At 37.5% G+C, this 22,955-nt stretch overlaps 1 protein-coding gene across 1 annotated transcript in view; it reads left to right on the plus strand.

Annotated features, from left to right (window-relative positions):
• LOC143728585 (amyloid-beta A4 protein-like) overlaps positions 1-22,955 on the plus strand; it is a gene marked incomplete at its 3' end in the record, with an annotated part of 33,967 nt that overhangs the window by 10,293 nt on the left and 719 nt on the right. The window contains exons 2-11 of the mRNA XM_077219377.1: positions 6,763-6,930; positions 9,979-10,108; positions 11,705-11,817; positions 12,577-12,779; positions 13,225-13,457; positions 15,010-15,177; positions 18,115-18,248; positions 18,665-18,739; positions 19,394-19,552; positions 21,122-21,250. Of these exons, the coding sequence (XP_077075492.1) occupies positions 6,763-6,930; positions 9,979-10,108; positions 11,705-11,817; positions 12,577-12,779; positions 13,225-13,457; positions 15,010-15,177; positions 18,115-18,248; positions 18,665-18,739; positions 19,394-19,552; positions 21,122-21,250 (1,512 nt within the window). The remainder of the gene's footprint in view (positions 1-6,762; positions 6,931-9,978; positions 10,109-11,704; positions 11,818-12,576; positions 12,780-13,224; positions 13,458-15,009; positions 15,178-18,114; positions 18,249-18,664; positions 18,740-19,393; positions 19,553-21,121; positions 21,251-22,955) is intronic.

Consider the following 22,955-nt stretch of genomic DNA (forward strand, 5'->3'; position numbering starts at 1 on the left):
CCACGCGTTGAGTGATTCAGTAGTTTTTTTTCCCGTCTGTCCGATAACATCAGCAATTTCCATTCAAGCAGCTGATTTCTGTGAATGCATGTAAAACTAAATGTATATTGCAGCACAGGGTGAAGTCAGTATTTACATTAACGACGATTTGAGACAAATAAATGTACATTTAATGTAAAACTATGTAAACGGCGCTCTGTGGTGCGGCAGGATTTTGAACAAGGTCCTGAGCCGTTGCTGGGCGGCGCGGACAGACGCCGAGTGGCGCCGCTGGTGTGTGTACACTGATAGAAAACAATGTGTTCGAATTTTAAAGACGTGGTTCTGCGCCGCGTGCGCATCCGGTGTGCGACCCCCTTAAGAGTTATTATTACTTATAATGATTTCGTTAATAACTTGACAGCACTTAAATGTGTATTCTTACAACTTAAAGAACAATGTTTGTGTGATTTCTATTTTTCTCCTTTATGAGGCAAAAAAAAATGGCTGGTAAAGAGTTACTGTGGCTGGTGGTCAAAAAAGTTAACTTCAGACCCTGTATATATATATATATATATATATATATATATATATATATATATATATATATATATATATAAACATTTTTTTACACCAAACTCATAAGTAGCAATTTGTACTCATTGAAAAATATTAGAGCTGGAAAAAATGTATATTGGTTCTAGAAGTTTTCCTCTTTTCCTGGTCTTCACTGAAGTTTGACTCTCAGACACTCGGATCATGTTGACACTCGACCTGCAGCTTTATAGGAGTTTATCCCAGATCCCGGTTTAACCCAGTGATCCCACACCTGTGTGTGTGTGTGTGTGTGTCGAGGTGCCATGTGCTGGAGAAACACCTGCAGGGGTGTGTGAGCGTGTGTGTGTGCTGAGAGTGTGTTGTGTTGAGAGTGTGTGTGTGTGTGTGTTCAGAAGTGAGCTAAACCTGACAAAACCTCCTTCTGTCTGAGTATAAATGACTAGTTGTATATAAACCAACAGAAGTCTCTGCAACGCTTCCATTTAGATCGATAAGTAAATGTGTGTTTTCAGGATTTGCAGTTCGGTATGATAATCTGTGTCTGCTTGTATTGAATCAACACTTACACAGAAATTCTTCAAAAATAACTTTCATTTACATTTATACATTTAGCAATGAAAGCCATTCGTCACAGAGCCAATGATATTCAAGAACTTTTTCCTTAAAGTTTCACTTTGAAAACACAGAATGTCTGTGGACTTTCTTTTAATGGTCAACCAGTCAGTGTAAATCATCTCCAAAAGACCGAATGCTACTTAATTAATATGCGTGACTGATGTAATATTTAATGTTTTGTAATGGCTATAATCCGCTAATTTTTTTAGCTAATTTATTTTAAGTGATTCTGATGGCGGTTCTCAAACTCTTTTGACTCCCTTGAAAATAATTGAATAGTAATAATTATTATTATACTAAAATGATATGCAATTTTATTACAATTAAAATAATTCAATTGTAATTTCAGAAGATTCAATTACTGAAAAAACCCACGCCATCGTTACTGTTCGTTTCAAGAGCTGAGATTCAGATATGATAATGAGCGTTTGTTTTCTGACCAATCACAGCAGAGCATCTCTCAGAGAGGCGGGGCTTAGAGAGACTGGAAGCGTTTCAGACACTGAGAGATTATGAGGAAATTAATGTGATTTTGTCCTTTGATGCACGTAAAATAAAACCACTTTAATGAAACGAATGAGTCCTGGTGGGGCTGTGTGTGCAAATAAGATAAAAAGTTTGTGAAACTAGCTTTCTTGCAATTATAAAACCTTTATTCTTCTGCAGTGAAGTTTATTGGATTTCGACTAGTTTGTTCAGTCTCGTATCAGACGGTTCTCATACGCGGCTCTATTCATAACAGCACAGCCTGATCACAGATAGACGTTGTTTTCTTGCCAACACGTTGGGTCCGCTAATAAGATTAGCGAGCACAAAACGTTAGCATGTCTATCTCTCTCTGTCTGTCTCGCCCTCCTTCACGCGTCTTTGTCCTTTATTAAACACAATACGTTCATTGAGAAGCGTTTCTCAGCCTTTACTGAAACCCTCTCGCATTGTCTTTATAGTAACAGGGAGTGTTTCAGAACGTTCTGGCAAAAGATTGTCTGATCTATTATGAAGAGTTTATTTACTTCGTCATGTGAGCTGATAAAGATGTTTAACGTCGTCAAGGTTCAGCGTGTTTAGACTGACGTTCTGTCATCGTATCAGGACAATCCTGGTGTTTTGTCTTCATCATAATCCTCCTTCTGTCCTTCACCGGTGATGGGAACGAAATTCGTTCCTTTTCAGAAGACACATGCAATAACAATATTCGTCATTCAAAGAAAAAACATGCATATATATCTCCTATCTAGTGAAATATTTTGTTAAATACTGCAGTCCATCACTGACTACATTTACATTACACATTAAATTCAGAATGAAAAATTACGCTTTAAACTAACTAACTTAATTCAATTATGGACAGTGGTTCCACACAAGCAAATTATTTTGTATTAATGTTAATGACATTTTTTGAATCTATGTAAGCTCCTTGTGTTGTGACAAGTTTAGTGAACATGCTTTAGTTTATTTAAAACTGCACTGAAAAATAAATGTATGTAGGATTTACATGATTTCTCAAATGAATTACTAGACTACAGCTAGCTATTAGCTAATAATAGCACTTATTAACATACTAAATGCTGAGATTTATATGCTCTTTCAGCAACAAGAGAAAACCTATTAGACTCAGTCCACATCCTAACCTAATGCTCTACTCTTCTCCACAATGGTAACCCACTGTAATTTAAATAGTTCTAATAATTGCAATGTAATTGAACATTAAACACAATTACACACTATAAAGTCTTCCCCTTTCCTCATTTTCTAAAAAAACGCATAAAATAACACTTCATTTCAACATTTATTCTGTCTTAATTCAGCTATATGCAAAGCATGCTGGGAACTAACAAGCACCGCCCAGTTTCAGTTAATGCAACACAAATCATTCATGTAATCCAACACAAACGGATTAAGTAAACTTTAATTTTACATATTTAAGCAGATTGAACACAATCAAATTAAGTTTTTGTTTATCGCTAAATTAAACCCTTTACATTAGTTTAACGATTGATAATTAAGTAAAGTGGAAAATTATACAGGTTAAGTTAATTAAACGCAATACAATAGTGTTTTGGTGGTAAAAGAAATATATGTGTGTTACTTTAACAAAACATATTTGGGTAAAAAGAACAGTGCCACAAAACCATTTTTTTGAGTGTGGGTTCACAACACTCAAAAAAATAATTTTTGCCTATTGTTAAATTTAATGAATTAAAATAAGCAAAAGTAACACGATTGTTTAATATTTTGTCACAACTTAATTTAATTGTGTTCAATCAACCTAATATATTTAAAACTGAAATTTACTTAATTAATTTCTGTAAAAACTACATGAATCGTTTTTGTTGACAACTAACTGGGCAGTGGATCAGTAGTTCCCAGCATGCTTTGCAAGGGACTGCATTAGGAGGGTAAATTTAGGGATTAAAGTGTTATTTTATGTGTTTTTCAGTAAATGGAAAGATGTTTTTTGTTCATGTTAGTATTTAATGTTCAGTTATGTTAGTTATGAGGACTTTCTGTAATGTTTTTGAATTTTGTGGTTACCATTATGCAGAAGAGTGACGACTGTGTTTAGCATGTGGGCACTCAATAAACACAACACATAAATTAAACCTCTTGCAGACCTGCATACGTATCTAATATTATTATGAATAAAATATATTTTAATTAAATTAAATGCTATTATCTTCTATCATTTGAAGTAACGAAAGAGTCAAATTAGCTAATATTATAATGTTGGTGATTTTAGGCAGGACAAAAATTAAATCTAGGTAACTTGACAACTTTATCTAGTAGGAATGACACAAATTAATTAAATTAAGTTCATACAGCAAGATTACAACAAATCATTTCAAACAAATTAGATTTTGTTGGTAAAATGTAATTCAATTTCGTGGAAAATGTTTCCTTAATTTAATTAAGTTTGTTCAACAGCTTATTTTTTCGAGTGAAGACACCAACATTAATAATATACAGAAAAAAAAGATTAATATACAAGATGGCCAAGTCTAGAGTACATCGTATAGAGATAAGCATTAGAAACGGAATACTAATAGAATAGTACATATGTATTCAGATGCATGCATGTGTTGTAATCATATACAGATGTATTCGCATTTACTCAAATAACCACCAATATAAACCCATTAACATACACAGGACAAAATTATATCTAGTTAAACAAACTAGCTTGCCGGCTTTTTCCAAGCCTTTGAGACAAAATTTGCGAACTTAAATACATCATAGTTAAACAAGCATACACATTTTCGATCATCAGCATATCAAAATATTCCAGAGATTTGTCGTGTAACTTCACTCTTAAACACAGATTCAAGTTGCAGCTGTACAGTCAAACCTTCAACACCTTCAACATTTCTCACATTATCACAGTTTTAGAAAATGGTGGTAAAATATGACAGTAATAATATATTTGACTGGTTTTGTCCGTCCTTCTGTTAGACTGTCTCGCACATGAATTATGTTGAATATCTGTCAGCTGTTAAATTTAACTACACAATTAGATAACACCAGTTTAGCTCAACCAATCACCAAGCAATGCTTCATGTTGTTCAGTCTGTGGTGTAAAAAGCTGCATTAGTTATTAAAGAAAAAACACTTCAGCAAAACATGATCAGCTCAAAGTGTCCCAATCATTTTTGCTCCTAATGTTTCACTGGTAGTCACTGTATGAAGAATTATTGTGTGTAATATGTCACATTTACTTTATTTAGCTCTCCTCACTTACATAAATGAACTTTAATGTTCTACTAAACCCACTAGTAAAAAAAATATCAAATTATATCTGGTGCATGAGTAATCTTTGGTTGGACTGTATTTTGTGAAATGCTGCGGTCCGTCACTTACTACATTTACATGCACATTAAATTCAGATTCAGCTCTACATTCAGGTTGCAGCCGTATTTTTAATATGATGTTTGTTTACATGCAGAACAGTTGAAGACTGTTTTTAGAGTAAAATGTTTTATAAATCAGGCGAATGGTATACGAACAATCCTACAGAATAGAGATATAAATAAAACAACATTTTGTTTCATCTGTGGTTTAGTTCGGTGGCGTCAGACTGTTTGTAAAGCTGCTGATCTGGAGATTTCTGACTCAAACTCAAAAACACTGGTTTTGCCTGCTTTTATTTTATTGCCATAAGGCAGTAAATGGATTCAGTATCGATTTTAAGCCTGCATGCGTTTCAGTTTGTTTGATCTGTTCAGTTTGTTTGATCTGCGGTTTTGTTCAGTTTGTTTGATCTGTTCAGTTTGTTTGATCTGTTCAGTTTGTTTGATCTGCGGTTTTGTTCAGTTTGATCTGCGGTTTTGTTCAGTTTGATCTGCGGTTTTGTTCAGTTTGTTTGATCTGCGGTTTTGTTCAGTTTGATCTGTGGTTTTGTTCAGTTTGTTTGATCTGCGGTTTTGTTCAGTTTGATCTGTGGTTTTGTTCAGTTTGATCTGCGGTTTTGTTCAGTTTGTTTGTTTTGTTCAGTTTGTTTGATCTGTGGTTTTGTTCAGTTTGTTTGTTTTGTTCAGTTTGTTTGTTTTGTTCAGTTTGATCTGTGGTTTTGTTCAGTTTGTTTGATCTGCAGTTTTGTTCAGTTTGTTTGTTTTGTTCAGTTTGTTTGATCTGTGGTTATGTTCAGTTTGTTTGATCTGCGGTTTTGTTCAGTTTGTTTTTGTTCAGTTTGTTTGATCTGTGGTTTTGTTCTGTTTGTTTGATTTGTGTTTTTTTGTTTGTTTGGTTTGTTCAGTTTGTTTGATCTGTGGTTTTGTTTAGTTTGTTTTGATCTGTGGTTTTGTTCAGTTGGTTTGATCTGTGGTTTTGTTCAGTTTGTTTGTTCAGTTTGTTTGATCTGGTTTTGTTCAGTTTGTTTGTTAAGTTTGTTTGATCTGTGGTTTTGTTCAGTTTGTTTGATCTGTGGTTTTGTTCAGTTTGATTGATCTGGTTTTGTTCAGTTTGTTTGTTCAGTTTGTTTGATCTGTGGTTTTGTTCAGTTTGTTTGTTCAGATTGTTTGATCTGTGGTTTTGTTCAGTTTGTTTGATCTGTGGTTTTGTTAAGTTTGTTCGTTCAGTTTGTTTGATCTGTGGTTTTGTTCAGTTTGTTTTGTTCAGTTTGTTTGATCTGGTTTTGTTTAGTTTGTTCAGTTTGTTTGATCTGTGGCTTTGTTCAGTTTGTTTGATCTGTGGTTTTGTTCAGTTTGTTTGATCTGTGGTTTTTATTCAGTTTGTTTGTTCAGATTGTTTGATCTGTGGTTTTGTTCAGTTTGTTTGATCTGTGGTTTTGTTCAGTTTGTTCGTTCAGTTTGTTTGATCTGGTTTTGTTTAGTTTGTTGGATCTGGTTTTGTTTAGTTTGTTTGTTCAGTTTGTTTGATCTGTGGCTTTGTTCAGTTTGTTTGTTCAGTTTGTTTGACCTGTGGTTTTGTTCAGTTTGTTTGTTCAGCTTGTTTGATCTGTGGTTTTGTTCAGTTTGTTCGTTCAGTTTGTTTGATCTGTGGTTTTGTTCAGTTTGTTTGTTCAATTTGTTTGGTTTTGTTCTGTTTGTTTTGTTCAGTTTGTGTGATCTGTGGTTTTGTTCAGTTTGTCTGATCTGTGGTTTTGTTCTGTTGTAGGTTCCCTCAGACTCTGGGACCGGACTGCTGGCCGAGCCACAGATCGCAATGTTCTGTGGGAAACTCAACTTGCACATCAACATTCAGACCGGAAAATGGGAACCTGATCCGTCCGGAACCAAGAGCTGCGTCGGAACTAAAGAGGGAATCCTGCAATACTGCCAGGAGGTAAAGATCAACACATGGATGGATGGATGGATGGATACATGCAGATAGAAAGATAGATAGATACATGGGCGTCGGAACCATTGTATGTGTGGGACAAGACCCACCCACTTTTTAAGACCAATGATATTGGACCCACTCACTTCTACCGTCTCTAATTCAGCGCATATGTCTGTTCACTTTTCAGAGCGCCGTCAGTCAAATCCATTCCACTTGAGAAAAGCCCTAATAAATTAAACTCCATTTCTGCTGAATCATTATATTTCTCAACGAGCCGCAAATGACGAAAATAACCGCCCGTTGAACCCTTCCAGTTATTGCGTTGCAAACATCAATAACAGCTTTAAGGCGAGACACTACAGGTGAATAGGGTAATTTTTTTAACTATCAGATATCACCATGAAACTTTGCCAGTTGATTACCTACATTAAGATGAGAAAAAAATGTATTACAAGTTTTCTGTAATTTAATGTTTAAATATGCAAATGAGGCATTGTCTAATTAAATATGCGCTATTTTGCATATATTTAAAAAAACAAAATCTGAGTATTGGAGAAAGCCAGGTTCAAAATTATTTTTTCGTTGTGTTCACATATGATGGGGAAAAAATTACTGAGGGATTTATGGATATCTACTTTTTGTTATCCTGTAAATCAGAATATACTTCCAGTAGCCTTAAAAAAATGATTTTCGCCATGTTTTTTGGAATAAAATGTTATATAAATCAGGTTAGGAATAATATATTTACAAATCCCTCTTCAAATGTCTTCATAATATACCTAGGTACAAGACTGGAAAGTTAGGTGTATATACCAAGGTTTTACTGAAGTGGAGATTTCGGATTTCGGAGTGAGAGAGAAAAGTCATTTTGAGAAATAGGGCTTTAAAGATTTAGCATCAGCCAATGAGATTGCGCATTTAGAGTAAAATCCAGATAGATAGATAGATAGATAGACAGATAGATAGATGATTGATGGATAGATAGATAGATAGAATGAAGCATGATTTAATAACCGCTCTGGCTTCAGCAGAGCTTAATCTGCGTCACTATAAACACGAGTTTTTCAATTTTGAAATCCACTTGTGTTGTCCTTGCTGAATAAAAGGATTAATTTCTTTTTTTTACAAACAAAATAAATCTTACTGACCCCAAACTTAAATGTATCGCGGTTTCACAAACTATTTTCAACATTGATAATAATCATAAATGTTTCTTGAGCATCAAATCATCATATTATACTGATTTCTGAAGGATCATGTGACACTGAAGACTGGAGTAATGAAGCTAAAAATTCAGCTTTGATCACAGGAATAAATTACACTTTACTATATATTCACATAGAAAACAGCTGAGCACAGCAGAAGAGACTTATTTCAAAAATAGGGATGGGACGATTACCGGTTTCACTATAAACCATGATAAAATGTACTGACGGTTCGTAATATAGTTTAAAATTAAATTATCATTAAAACCGCATTTGATTATCGGGATTTTTTTAATAACTCACTATAAATCCTGTCCAGCCAGCAACAGTCTGACGCAGCGCGCAATGTTGTTTTTTTTGTTTGTTTGTTTTTCGAGAAGGAATGGCGGAAGGCAGTGACCGTGTTCGGGAGATTTTTCAGCCTTTTAAGAGGACCAAATCTGAGGTGTGGTCGTATTTTGGCATTTACAAAAATCCTGAGGGAAACTTAATCGAGAATGGTTACCCTGTCTGCAGAACATGCACAAAAAAAGTCGCTGTGATAGTGGTAAACACTTCAAATCTGCCGAGCCGTCCTGTGTGACCATCATCCACTGTTGTAGCGAACGCAAGGCAAGTTAACTTTGATCTCAATACTAAAACTACGTCTGGGAAATAATTGGGCACAAAATGTTGTTTTGAGTTGAAATATTTAATCTCACTCACTTGACATAAACTTGAAGCATCCGCGAAGAAAAGTTTGCAGCAAGTGGTTTTTAGCCAAAGACGAACGAACAAGTTCAAACAAGACTATTAAGAGATAATAATGTATATTCATTGTACACTTATAACACCGATTTTTTTACCACATAATTACGGGGACATAGGCTATTGAATAGAGATGAATGTCTCTATTCTTACCTGTTAAATCCATTTTGTACAGTGTACAAAACTCGTCCAGACAAGATGATCACAACAATATTATCAAATTCTGTAAACAATAAATCAACTCTGATTTCATTTCCAATACAATCAAAAACGGAGACGCAAGATGACAAGTTGTATCTGCATGAAATGGGAGCGCGCGTCCGTTGTGATACATGGATGTGCGCTGAGTTATAATGCGTTGCTATTGACGACGGTCATTATAAGGAAGGAAATGCCACAGAATAGAATCTTACTTTAAAAAGTGCATAGAGCTGCTCGTTTTATTTTGTTGTTTGTTGATTCTCAAATATAAAACTTGTTGAAATGTTTTCAGTGTGAGCATCAGTTCTTTTTTAACACTTTCATCTTGTTTTAACAAAACCGTGATAATATTGATAATCATGATAATTTCGGTCACTATAATCGTGATATGAAATTTTCATACCGTCCCATCCCTATTCAAAAACATTTAAAAAATCTTACAGACCCCTACATTTTTTAACAGTAGTGTAGATACAATAAATATCATACAGTGCATATGTTCTGAATGCATTATTAAGCGCGAGTGTGTCGTCTGTAATGTTCAGGTGTAACTGTGTCTAAGTTATGTATTTCAGAAATGAACATATACAAATCACAGTTAGCTAAAATATTATTCATTTAAACAATGTAATGTATTTAAGGCTGAGACTATGAGCTTATTGAAGTGATGAATACATATTTGTTAAATTATGTATGTAAAAAAGTTTTACATTCAAATAATATTTCACCATTTTTACAGTATTTTTGATCAAATAAATGCAGTCTTGGTGAGCACAGCAAAAGTCACTTCTTTCAAAAACTTTCAAAAAAATCTTACAGACCCCAAACTTTTGATAATAAATGACAAAGTACATATGTTCTGTATGCATCATTAAGTGTGTGTGTGTGTCATGTCCAGGTGTATCCAGATCTTCAGATCACAAATGTGGTGGAGGCCAATCAGCCGGTCAGCATCTGGGACTGGTGTAAGAAGGGCCGTAAGCAGTGCCGCAGTCACATGCACATCGTGGTGCCCTACCGATGCCTGGGTGAGTGAGTGGGTCAGTGAGTGAGTGAGTCAGTGGGTGAGTGGGTCAGTGAGTGGGTCAGTGGGTGAGTGTGTCAGTGAGTGAGTGAGTGAGTGAGTGAGTGAGTGAGTGAGTCGGTGGGTGAGTGAGTCGGTGAGTGAGTGAGTCAGTGGGTGAGTGAGTGGGTGAGTGTGTCGGTGAGTGAGTGAGTGAGTCGGTGAGTGAGTGAGTGAGTGAGTCGGTGAGTGGGTGAGTGGGTCAGTGAGTGAGTGGGTCAGTGAGTGAGTGGGTCAGTGAGTGAGTGGGTCAGTCAGTGGGTGAGTGTGTCGGTGAGTGAGTGAGTCGGTGAGTGAGTGAGTCGGTGAGTGAGTGAGTCGGTGAGTGAGTGAGTGAGTCGGTGAGTGAGTCGGTGAGTGAGTGAGTGAGTCGGTGGGTGGGTGAGTCGGTGGGGTGAGTCGGTGGGGTGAGTCGGTGGGGTGAGTCGGTGGGGTGAGTCGGTGGGTGTGTGAGTGAGTCGGTGGGGTGCGTGAGTGAGTCGGTGGGGTGAGTGAGTGAGTCGGTGGGGTGAGTGAGTGAGTCGGTGGGGTGAGTGAGTGAGTCGGTGGGGTGAGTGAGTGAGTCGGTGGGGTGAGTGAGTGAGTCGGTGGGGTGAGTGAGTGAGTCGGTGGGGTGAGTGAGTGAGTCGGTGGGTGAGTGAGTGAGTCGGTGGGTGCGTGAGTGAGTCGGTGGGTGCGTGAGTGAGTCGGTGGGGTGAGTGAGTGAGTCGGTGGGGTGAGTGAGTGAGTCGGTGGGTGAGTGAGTGAGTGAGTCGGTGGGTGAGTGAGTGAGTGAGTCGGTGGGTGAGTGAGTGAGTGAGTCGGTGGGTGCGTGAGTGAGTCGGTGGGTGCGTGAGTGAGTCGGTGGGGTGCGTGAGTGAGTCGGTGGGGTGCGTGAGTGAGTCGGTGGGGTGCGTGAGTGAGTCGGTGGGGTGAGTGAGTGAGTCGGTGGGGTGAGTGAGTGAGTCGGTGGGGTGAGTGAGTCGGTGGGGTGAGTGAGTCGGTGGGGTGAGTGAGTCGGTGGGGTGAGTCGGTGGGGTGAGTCGGTGGGGTGAGTCGGTGGGGTGAGTCGGGGGGTGAGTCGGTGGGGTGAGTCGGTGGGGTGAGTCGGTGGGGTGAGTCGGTGGGGTGAGTCGGTGGGGTGAGTCGGTGGGGTGAGTCGGTGGGGTGAGTCGGTGGGGTGAGTCGGTGGGGTGAGTCGGTGGGGTGAGTCGGTGGGGTGAGTCGGTGGGGTGAGTGAGTGAGTGAGTGAGTGGGTGAGTGAGTGAGTGAGTGAGTGAGTTGGTGGGTGAGTGAGTGAGTCGGTCAGTGAGAGAGTGAGATAGAAATTAAACCAAACACCTTGTAATCACTGTTTATTTTGCTTACATGATGGAATATTATACACCTCGCAAGTTGTTTTGGCAAAAACGACAAATTCAAAGTTGTTTTGTCTAGAAGTGTGTTGCTCATAGCGCGACTATAGTTAACCTAGACGGTGAAATGACGACAATTGCTTGCTGGGAGTTTGAGTTTCTCAAACTGAGAGAAAGTTGACAAAGTCTCTGTGCTCAACCTGTGTGTTTCTCTCTCTCTCCGTCAGTGGGCGAGTTTGTGAGCGACGCTCTGCTGGTTCCTGATAAGTGTAAATTCCTGCACCAGGAGCGCATGGACATGTGTGAGAGTCACTTACACTGGCACACTGTCGCCAAAGAGGTTAGAGACCACACCACACTCTCTCACTCACACACACACACACACACACACACACACACACACACACCTGCACCAGGAGCGCATGGACATGTGTGAGAGTCACTTACACTGGCACACCGTCGCCAAAGAGGTCAGCGACCACACACACACACACACACACACACACACTCTCAACACACAACACACTCTCAGCACTATATATATATATATTAATTAACAGTATATAATATATTAATGTATAAAATGAATATACGTGTATTCTTATATATATATATATATATATATATATATATATATATATATATATATATATATAATATATTATATATATATCTTAGAATTATAATTAAGTATGATCTATTACATTATTAATGTTGTCTCTAGTTAATGGATTAACCAAGATGAACTAACAATAAACAATATATTTTGCAGCTTTTATTAAACATTGTTAGTGCTAGTTAAAAAATGTTCATGTTTAAAAAGATAACATTTTTGATTTTACAAATGTATTACTAAACGTTGAGATTAAGTAAGAATAATAAATGCTGTAGAAGTGTTGTTTGTTGTTAGTTAATTGGTGGTAGTTGAGGAAATCCCCCCCCCCCCCCCTTCAGCCCTAAAGCGCTTTGAGTGTGGAGAAAAGCGCTATATAAACTAAATGAATTATTAATAATAATAATAATAACTAATGTGCACCAGTGAAACCTGATAGTAAAGTTGTCATCAGTATTTCTCGAGAGTGATTCCGTCTCTCTACAGTCGTGTGGCGACCGCAGCATGAATCTCCATGATTATGGGATGCTGTTGCCGTGCGGGATCGACCGTTTCCGGGGCGTTGAGTTCGTCTGCTGCCCATTGGAGGAGGAGAAGGAGTCTGACAGCGCAGTGATGAAGGATGCGGATGATGATGATGACTCTGACGTGTGGTGGGGGGGGGCAGAGGCCGATTACAGCGAGAACAGGTACAGCTCCCGCACCCCGAGATCGGTCTATTGAGGCTCGTTTTATCCGGTGCATGACAGGCTTCAACAACTAATCCATAATAAAAATCATCCACAACGAATGTCGTTATTGATTAGTCGTGTCTGATAACGCATTTCCATGGACAAAATGGAAAGCTTAAAAAATTATTTATTTTAAGCTTCAAGCTAATGAGTAAGGGTAATGTTTAACATGGGGACCTACCATTTACAACGCTTTCAAAATAAAAGTCCCACACACTGTCAAAATAAAAGTCCCACACAGTGTCAAAATAAGTCACATAATTTATTAGGATGGGACATGATTTTTCCCCTGATTGAATAATGAAAGTGTCTGTATATAACAGATGGTTGATGTATTATGATGCCGGTTTACAAAGATGCTTTTTGACGAATCAAGTCCATGTTTGCCGGTGTTTTCCTGCAGCATGACTCGAGACGCAGACACTGAACCCGCCGTGGTGGAGGATGACGAGGATCCAGACGAGGAAGAGGACGAGGCTCAGGACAACGACGAGGACGGAGACGGAGACGAGGACGAGAAGGATGACGAAGATGATGAGGTCATCGACGAGCGCCGTGACAACGGCCAGGGCACAAATGTTGCCATGACGACCACCACGACCACGACGACCGAGTCTGTGGAGGAGGTGGTGCGAGGTGAGCGAGAGCATCCAATCACGTGCTGTTCTCACTAGTGCTCGAACGATATCGATATATTTAATAATTATATTTTTAGATGTGATTTATGAATGCAGACCTAAGGTTGGTCTCCACTCCCAAAAAATTTAAGTGCAAAAAAGTTCCAAAACGGGATGCATTTTGTGCGTTTAAGCTTTCGAATGATTCCTAATTTGATGATTATGAAAAAATGTGAGCGCTATCAGTTAACAGTGCAAGGTGAGCGAGAGCATCCAATCACGTGCTGTTCTCACTAGTGGTCGAGTGATGTACATATTGATTTATTTTATTATTATTTTTATTTATTTTGATGGCCGATGCACAGATGTCATTCATGAATGCAGACCTGAGGTTGGTCTTCACTCAGATTATTGAACAAATGAAAGTACTTAAAAATGAAAATGCAAAAACCTTTCAAAACGGAATTAATTTTGAATGTTTTAAGCTGTCGAATGATTCCTAATTTGATTACGAAAAAATGTGAAAGCTATCAGTTAACAGGCTAAACATATTAAAAACGCATGCATAACAATTGCTTAAATCAAATTAAATTTTACGTAATATTTACTATATTTGTAATTAAGTTGAAAATGAATTCGAAAAAAATATTAACCTGTCAAACAAACAGATTTATACTTTACATTGCAACTTGATTCTTTAATCCGAGTATGTTATTTTTCACTAATAAATTAAGTACACACAAAAAAGCAAGTAAACAATTTAACCATAATAATCATATTTTTACAAATGAAGACAAGTTTGGATTTGCCACTCAGGCAATTGACAATGCTTTCAAAATAAAAGTCCCACATAAAAATAATCAGATATATAATACTGTTTATTATTATGCATTATGAATTATTTGTTTATATTAATTTATAGTTATATTATAGTTAAATCCAATTTAATTATCGGAATTGACTCTAGACCATATAAAAGTAACAAACAGCATAATGTGATTTATTTTATTTTTTTTCAAGAAAGGATGGATATTAAATGAAAATATGAAGGATGGGACTTACCATTCACAAGGCATTCAAAATAAAAGTCCTACATATGTCAAAATAAGTCACAATTTCTACTTAGACAGAACTGTTAAACCGAGACTGTTAATAAATGAAGACGCTTGGACACTCAGGCGTTGCCATTCACAACACTTTCAAAATAAAAGTCCCATGTGCTGTCAAAATAAGTCACATTTAATAGACACAACTGTTAAACAGAGACAGTAAACTAATGCAGAAGCTCGGACACTCAGGCGCTGCCATTCACAACGCTTTCAAAATAAAAGTCCCATGTGCTGTCAAAATAAGTCACATTTAATAGACACAACTGTTAAACAGAGACAGTAAACTTATGCAGACGCTCGGACACTCAGGCACTGCCATTCACAATGATTTCAAAATAAAAGTCACATCAGCTAAAGAGATGCAGAGAAACTGCCAAATATCGATATATCGGTCGACCACTAGTTCTCATGTCATCAGACGCTGCTCTTCATGCGTGTCTGCGTGTGTGTGTGTCCCGTCAGAGGTGTGTTTTGCGAGCGCAGAGACGGGCCCCTGCAGGGCCATGTTGCCGCGCTGGTATTTTGTGCGCGAGGAGGGCCGGTGCGCGCCCTTCATCTACGGTGGCTGCGGAGGGAACCGCAATAACTTTGAGTCGGAGGAATACTGTCAGTCTGTCTGCAGCAGTGTGTGTAAGTCACCGACAGAACCGACACGCGTGCCACTAACACTCATTCACTCGAAATCATGCCCAACAAACGTTTCTTCAGCCAAACACAACAAGAGACGTTTAGCAAGATGCTGTTAATCATAATGAAAGCAGACAGCAACCAGGAGCCGTCAAAAAGCTCCATACAAGTATCATAAATGGGTTTTCAAAGTGGGGTCTGGGGAAAAACAATTAAAAAATAAATAATAAAAATAAATTAAAATACAAATGTAGTAAAAAGTTATTTAAATTAATTATAAGGACTAAATTTTAAAAAAAATTAAATAATGAAATTTATTAAAATAAACAAATAATTAATAAAAATAATACCATAGTGAGTAGAAAAAATAAGCTAGACATTTTCCAAATAATATTTCACATATTTAAAAAAATAAATAATCACAGTATAAATTGGTTCTTTTTACATAAAAATGTATAGCTGCCTTTTTAAATGTTAGTTTGGATCAGGGGTCTGGGGAAAAACAATGTAAAAGATAAATAAATAAATAATAAAAATAGATTAAAATACAAATGGATTAAAATTAATGGATTAAAAAATAAATAATTAAATGATAAAATTTGGATTGCAAGAAACAAATAAATGATTAACAGTGCAATACTAAAATAAATGTTTTCCAAATAATATTTTACACATATTTATAATATTTATTTTTCACAGTATTAATTGTTTTTTTTTTAAACATTCAAATTTGGCATTTAAATAAGTACACTTGATGTATCGACTAACTATATAGTACTTTATTATCTTAAATGCAGAATATTATTTTACTCTTAAAGTTTTTTTTTTAAATGCATCTGAATTGTAAATTTATCATTTGAGATGTGTAATTACAGTTTCAATAGTGTATTTTAGTGGTGACACTTTTCAAAACAGCTCATTTGTTGTCATTATGCAATGCATTAACTGACATGAGATGATAATGAGCAATATATTTTTTTACAGCATTTATTAATGTTCATGTTAGTTCACGATGCATTAACTAGTTACAACTTTTGAGTTTAAAAAAATCTGATAGGAAAAACTGAGATTAAATGAACTCCGATTAATAAATGCTCAAGAAGTATTGTCCATTGTTTGTTCAGTACATTAATTACAAGTCTATTATTTCCATAATAAGTAGTCTGCTAAGGGTACTTCTTTTTCACAAGGGTTATGATGCATTTATAGTGCTTTTTGTGTCATCCTGCTAAACATCTTTTGTGTTTCACTAAGGAAAGAAAGTCATACGGGTTTGGAAAGACATGACGACGAGTGAATGAATTATTCCTTCAGTTTGAGACTCTTGCTGATCTGCACTGACAGTTTCTCGTGTGTGTGTGTGTGTGTGTGTGTGTGTGTGTGTGTGTGTGTGTGTGTGTGTGTGTGTGTGTGTGTGTGTGTGTGTGTGTGTGTGTGTGTGTGTGTGGCTTTGGCTGCTGATTAACTCGGTCTTCTCTGAATTTCTCTCCTGAAATTCTTCAACTAATCTTGTGGTATTTATGTGAGACTGAAGTGTGTGTGTTTTACATTTGCATGCATAAAAGCATCAATGACTTCCTCGCTTCTCTCTTCACGACTTTATCTGTCAAATGCTGTTCAGACGTTAGTAAGTGTTGTTTAAATCATGCTTTCAATTAAGTCCTTTGATATGGTAAGTAATGCATCAACAAGAGAGAAAATTGTGCTTGTCAAGCCATTTCATGTTGGATCCTATTGCTGGTTTGAGATATGAATCATTTTCAACAGCTCTTTTTTATGGTGTATAAATAAACAGACATCATACAGAGATTATCTGTAATATAAACACAATCATTTGGCACAAATCATCCAGAATGTTCTGCACAAGGTTGCAGTTTCTTGCGTGTTATATTGCCTCGCTTGTGTAGCTTTGCTACAGATTAAACAGGAATCTGTAATAAACATGATCAAACTCTCTTCTTAGCATTTTAACCCTGTTTAAGCTGCGTTCACACCACAATTTCAAGATGACAACACGTGATGTCAAAACTGAAAATTCCCAGCTTACAAGTTGTTAGGGATGCACTTATATGGAAATTTTGGCCGATACCGATAACCGATAATTCTTTATATTTGAAAGCCGATAACCGATATATAGGCCGATAAATGTAAATCCAAATTTTTGTAGAATTTGAGAGCCTGATTATAAAAAACAAAAGTTTCACCATTAAAAGCCATGTTCAAAACACAAATCTAATGTTCTCATTATAGTTTTATGAAGCCGATATGTCAAACTTGCGCTGTGCATGTTGAACTTCACTGTATTTTCCTTTTTTGAAGTCATTCAAATTATATTTCAAGCAATTCAAAACCCTCATGTTGAACAGTGCACATCTCAAGCGTCAAGGAAATAATACATTATTTATCGGCTGGAATATATCGGCCAAATTTTCTTATCAGACCGATAACATTAAAAAATATATACAGTAGTCAACATTTGAAGTAGATAAAAAAAGTTAATCAAAGTTTTCCTAAAACAAGAACAGGTATTGTTCAAAATTCATGTGTAACTTTGATGAAAGGTTTCGATCCACTTCAAAATATTGATTACTGTATATCGGCCGATACTGATATGATGGCCGATATATCGTGCATCTCTACAAGTTGTAATTGCGAGCTCTATGAGGACGTGAGATCTTACCGTTCTTTACTTTTAAAGGTAATATTTTTTAAATGCATTAAATTGCAACTTTATCATTTGAAATGTGTAATTCAGAATTAAATGGTTACGTTCGCTGCGTTCACATCATGTTGTAATTACCATAATTTTAAGATGACAACACATGGCATTTTTTTATTATTATTTTAAACAAAGTTGTAGTTACAAACTTACGAGCTGTATAAGGACGTGAGATCTTACGTTACCAGTCTCTTCTGATGTTGTTTCTCTGGGATCCGCAGTGCCGACTCCCTCCTCCAGTCCTCCTGACGCCGTGGACCGATACCTGGAGACGCCAGCCGACGAGAACGAACACGCTCACTTTCTGAAGGCCAAGGAGAGTCTGGAGGCCAAACACCGCGAGCGCATGTCTCAGGTTCGACACGCAGACAAACTCATACTTTCATTCGGCGAGGACGCATTCAATTGACCAGAAGTGACATTTATAATGTTACAGAAGAATCGATTTCAAATAAATGCTTCAATTCATCAAAGAATCCTGAAAAATTAAATGTTTTTCTTCAAAAATATGCAGCAGCACAACTGATTTCAACACTGATAATAAATCTTAATGTTTCTCAAGCAGCAAATCATCATATAACACTGATTTCTGAAGGATCATGTGACACTGAAGACTGGAGTAATGATGCTGAACATTCATCTTTGATCACAGGATATAAATTAAACTTTACTATATATTCACATAGAAAACTGATGTTTTACATTGAAAACCATTGTATTTAATGTATCATGAGGATAAAGTGCTGATTGTCATGTGAACTTGTTTTGTAGGTGATGAGGGAATGGGAAGAGGCCGAGAGACAGGCGAAGAGTTTACCACGCAACGACAAGAAGGCCGTGATTCAGGTCAGTTCAGTCCTTTTCCAGGAATTTAAAATTTCCCATGAGGCCGTTCTTCATCCTTAGACGAAGAACTAAGCCTTAGAGCGCAACTGTCGTAGAAACTGATTTTTAACAATAACTTTAAAGACCGTTAAAGTTTGTTAATCGATGGTATTTGCTTCTGTTGAAGCCATCAGCCCACATTATTTTAGCTTGACTCTGAAAATAATTGTTTAACAGCAGGAATTTCTGGTGAAAAACTGTGAGTTAATGAAATTGTTATTTTGAGTTATTTTGAATTTAAGTTGAAAGAATGTGAGGAATGTGCTTAGATTACTATTTATTTATTAATCAAATCTAGTCATTTAAAGGTAAATAAAACAAAAAAATAACAAAAAATCTCCATAATTTTTTATTAAAAATAGAAAAAATATTATCAAAATGAAATAAAATAAGCTTTCTTGACCAAAAAAAAAAAATAGTATAATTATAGGGCCTCGGGTCATTTTCAGCTTTGGGACCCGAGAGGGTAGGATGAGTTAATTTAAAAACCCCTATGGGAGAAATGAATGGAAAAAGTACTTCCGGAACCAACGTTGCTGGAAAAGGGGGCGACGGCTATTGCACTCTATTGGTTGATTTCCCATGATCTTTGCCTGATTGTTGATGTTACCGCAGCGCTTCCAGGAGAAGGTGGAGGCGCTGGAGCAGGAGGCGGCCGGTGAGCGTCAGCAACTGGTGGAGACACACATGGCTCGCGTGGAGGCGCTTCTGAACGACCGGCGCCGGCTGGCCCTCGAGAGCTACCTGTCCTCCCTGCAGACCGAATCACCCCGGGTACACGAGTGTGCTCGAACACACGCCTCACATGATGCACAGATACACGTCTGTGCTCTAACACACACCACACATGATGCACTGATACACGCTTGTGCTCGAACACACGCCTCACATGATGCACAGATACACGTGTGTGCTCTAACACACACCACACATGATGCACTGATACACGCGTGTGCTCGAACACACGCCTCACATGATGCACTTACACGCGTGTGCTCGAACACACGCCTCACATGATGCACTGTTACACGCGTGTGCTCTAACACACACCACACATGATGTACAGATACACGCATGTTCTCTAACACACGCCTCACATGATGTACAGATACACGTGTGTGCACAGATACACGTGTGTGCTCTAACACACACCACACATGATGCACAGATACACGTGTGTGCTCTAACACACACCCCACATGATGCACTGATACACGCGTGTGCTCGAACACACGCCTCACATGATGCACTTACACGCGTGTGCTCGAACACACGCCTCACATGATGCACTGTTACACGCGTGTGCTCTAACACACACCACACATGATGCACAGATACACGAGTGTGCTCGAACACACGCCTCACATGATGCACTGTTACACGCGTGTGCTCTAACACACACCACACATGATGCACAGATACACGTGTGTGCTCTAACACACACCACACATGATGCACTGATACACGTGTGTGCTCGAACACACACCACACATGATGCACTGATACACGTGTGTGCTCTAACACACACCACACATGATGCACTGATACACGTGTGTGCTCTAACACACACCACACATGATGCACAGATACACGAGTGTGCTCGAACACACACCACACATGATGCACTGATACACGTGTGTGCTCTAACACACACCACACATGATGCACAGATACACGAGTGTGCTCGAACACACGCCTCACATGATGCACTGTTACACGCGTGTGCTCTAACACACACCACACATGATGCACTGTTACACGCGTGTGCTCTAACACACACCACACATGATGCACTGATACACGCTTGTGCTCGAACACACGCCTCACATGATGCACAGATACACGTGTGTGCTCTAACACACACCACACATGATGCACTGATACACGTGTGTGCTCTAACACACACCACACATGATGCACTGATACACATGTGTGCTCTAACACACACCACACATGATGCACTGATACACGCTTGTGCTCGAACACACGCCTCACATGATGTACAGATACACACATGTTCTCTAACACACGCCTCACATGATGTACAGATACACGTGTGTGCACAGATACACGTGTGTGTGCTCTAACACACACCACACATGATGCACTGATACACGCGTGTGCTCGAACACACACCACACATGATGCACTGATACACGCGTGTGCTCGAACACACGCCTCACATGATGCACTGATACACGCGTGTGCTCGAACACATGCCTCACATGATGCACTGATACACGCGTGAGTTCTGAATTTGAGTGTTTTCTGATGAAAATTATCAAAAATGATATCTGTTGTTCTGCATGTGAGTGTTTGCTGATGCTGTTGTGTCTCCTGCAGCCTCGGCATGTGTTCAGTCTGTTGAAGAAGTACGTGCGCGCCGAGCAGAAAGACCGACAACACACACTCAAACACTTCGAACACGTGCGCATGGTCGACCCGAAGAAAGCCGCGCAGATCCGGCCGCAGGTACGAGTCCGACACTGATAACAACCTGCAAAAGGAGCACATTATTGCCTGTCAGCGTTTGTTCTTTTACAGTATGTTTTATGTAAATAATAATAAAAATATTCCCCATAACAATGTTGAACTATTGCTATGGAAGCTTGTTTCCGCCACTGAATAAATAAATAATAATAATAGCGACTTTTTATCTCGCAATTGTGAGAAAAAAAGTCAGAATTGCGAGATGTAAACTCGCAATTGTGAGAAAAAAAGTCAGAATTGTGAGAAATTAAGTCAGAATTGCGTGAAATAAAGTCGCCAAAGCATGTTATAAAGTCAGAATTGCGTGAAATAAAATCTCAATTGCATGTTATAAAGTCAGAATTGCAAAAAAGAAAACTAAGAATTCTGACTTATTTCTCACAGTTCCGACTTTATAACACGCAGTTGCGACTTTATATCACGCAATTCTGACTTTATAGCACATAATGGCGAGTTTATATCTCACAATTCTGATATATTTTCTCAGAATTGTGAGATATAAACTCACAATTGCGAGTTATAAAGTCCAATTCTATGGGGAAAAAAAGACTGACCTTTTCCCCCTCAGAATAGTTTATATCACGCAATTCTGACTTTATAACGCAATCAATTGCGACTTTATATCACGCAATTCTGGCTTTATATCTCGCAATTCTGACTTTATATCTCGCAATTCTGACTTTATAACACAATCAATTGCGACTTTATATCTCGCAATTCTACCTTTATAACACAATCAATTGCGACTTTATATCTCGCAATTCTGACTTTATGTCACGCAATTCTGGCTTTATATCTCGCAATTCTGACTTTATAACACAATCAATTGCGACTTTATATCTCGCAATTCTGACTTCATATCTCGCAATTCTGACGTTATAACACGCAATTGCGACTTCATTTCACGCAATTCTGACTTTATTTCACGCAATTCTGACTTTATTTCACGCAATTCTGCAAGATGTAAACTCGCAATGGTGAGAAAAAAAGTCAGAATTGTGAGATAAAAAGTCGCAATTACCTTTTTTATTTTTCACTCTGTGGCGGAAACAAGCTTCTATAATTGCACTTGACGTATAAATGTGAAGTTAAAACTTTACAATAAGCTCCCATCATGGTTCATTTGAGTTTTTATTTTAGTATTATTAATGTTTTGAATTAGCTTTTATTTTATATTTTTTAGTGTTGATGTTAATTTTATTTTTTAGTAGTTTTGTTAAGTGCTTGACATTTTGTTAGTTTTTTTTTTAGTTAGGTTTAATTTATTTTAATTTAAATTTTATTTTTATTTATTTCCAGTTAATAATTTTAGTACTTCTCATTTTCATTTAGTTAAAGTGTTATTTAATTTCAGCTTTATTTATTTCCAGTTAATAATTTTAGTGCTTCTCATTTTCATTTAGTTAAAGTGTTATTTAATTTCAGCTTTATTTCAGTTAACAGAAATGTTTTTAATAGTTTTAGTTAACGATAATAACCCTGGGTCCAATTAGTTAATGCATTAACTAACAATGATAAATGTTACATTATTTATTAATCTTTGTTAATGTTAATCAAAACACAACTGTTAATCCATTCTTCACACCGCTTTAATTGAATTTAATAATTGTATTGAAGCTGATTTTCCACACCATTGTATTATAAACTTCTAAAATATTCGTTACACTCTATTGGAATGAATTGTGAG

This window comes from Siphateles boraxobius, unplaced genomic scaffold, assembly GCF_051911475.1.
Source record: "Siphateles boraxobius isolate OS27281-9 unplaced genomic scaffold, OSU_SipBor_1 79, whole genome shotgun sequence".
Classification (NCBI taxonomy): domain Eukaryota; kingdom Metazoa; phylum Chordata; class Actinopteri; order Cypriniformes; family Leuciscidae; genus Siphateles; species Siphateles boraxobius.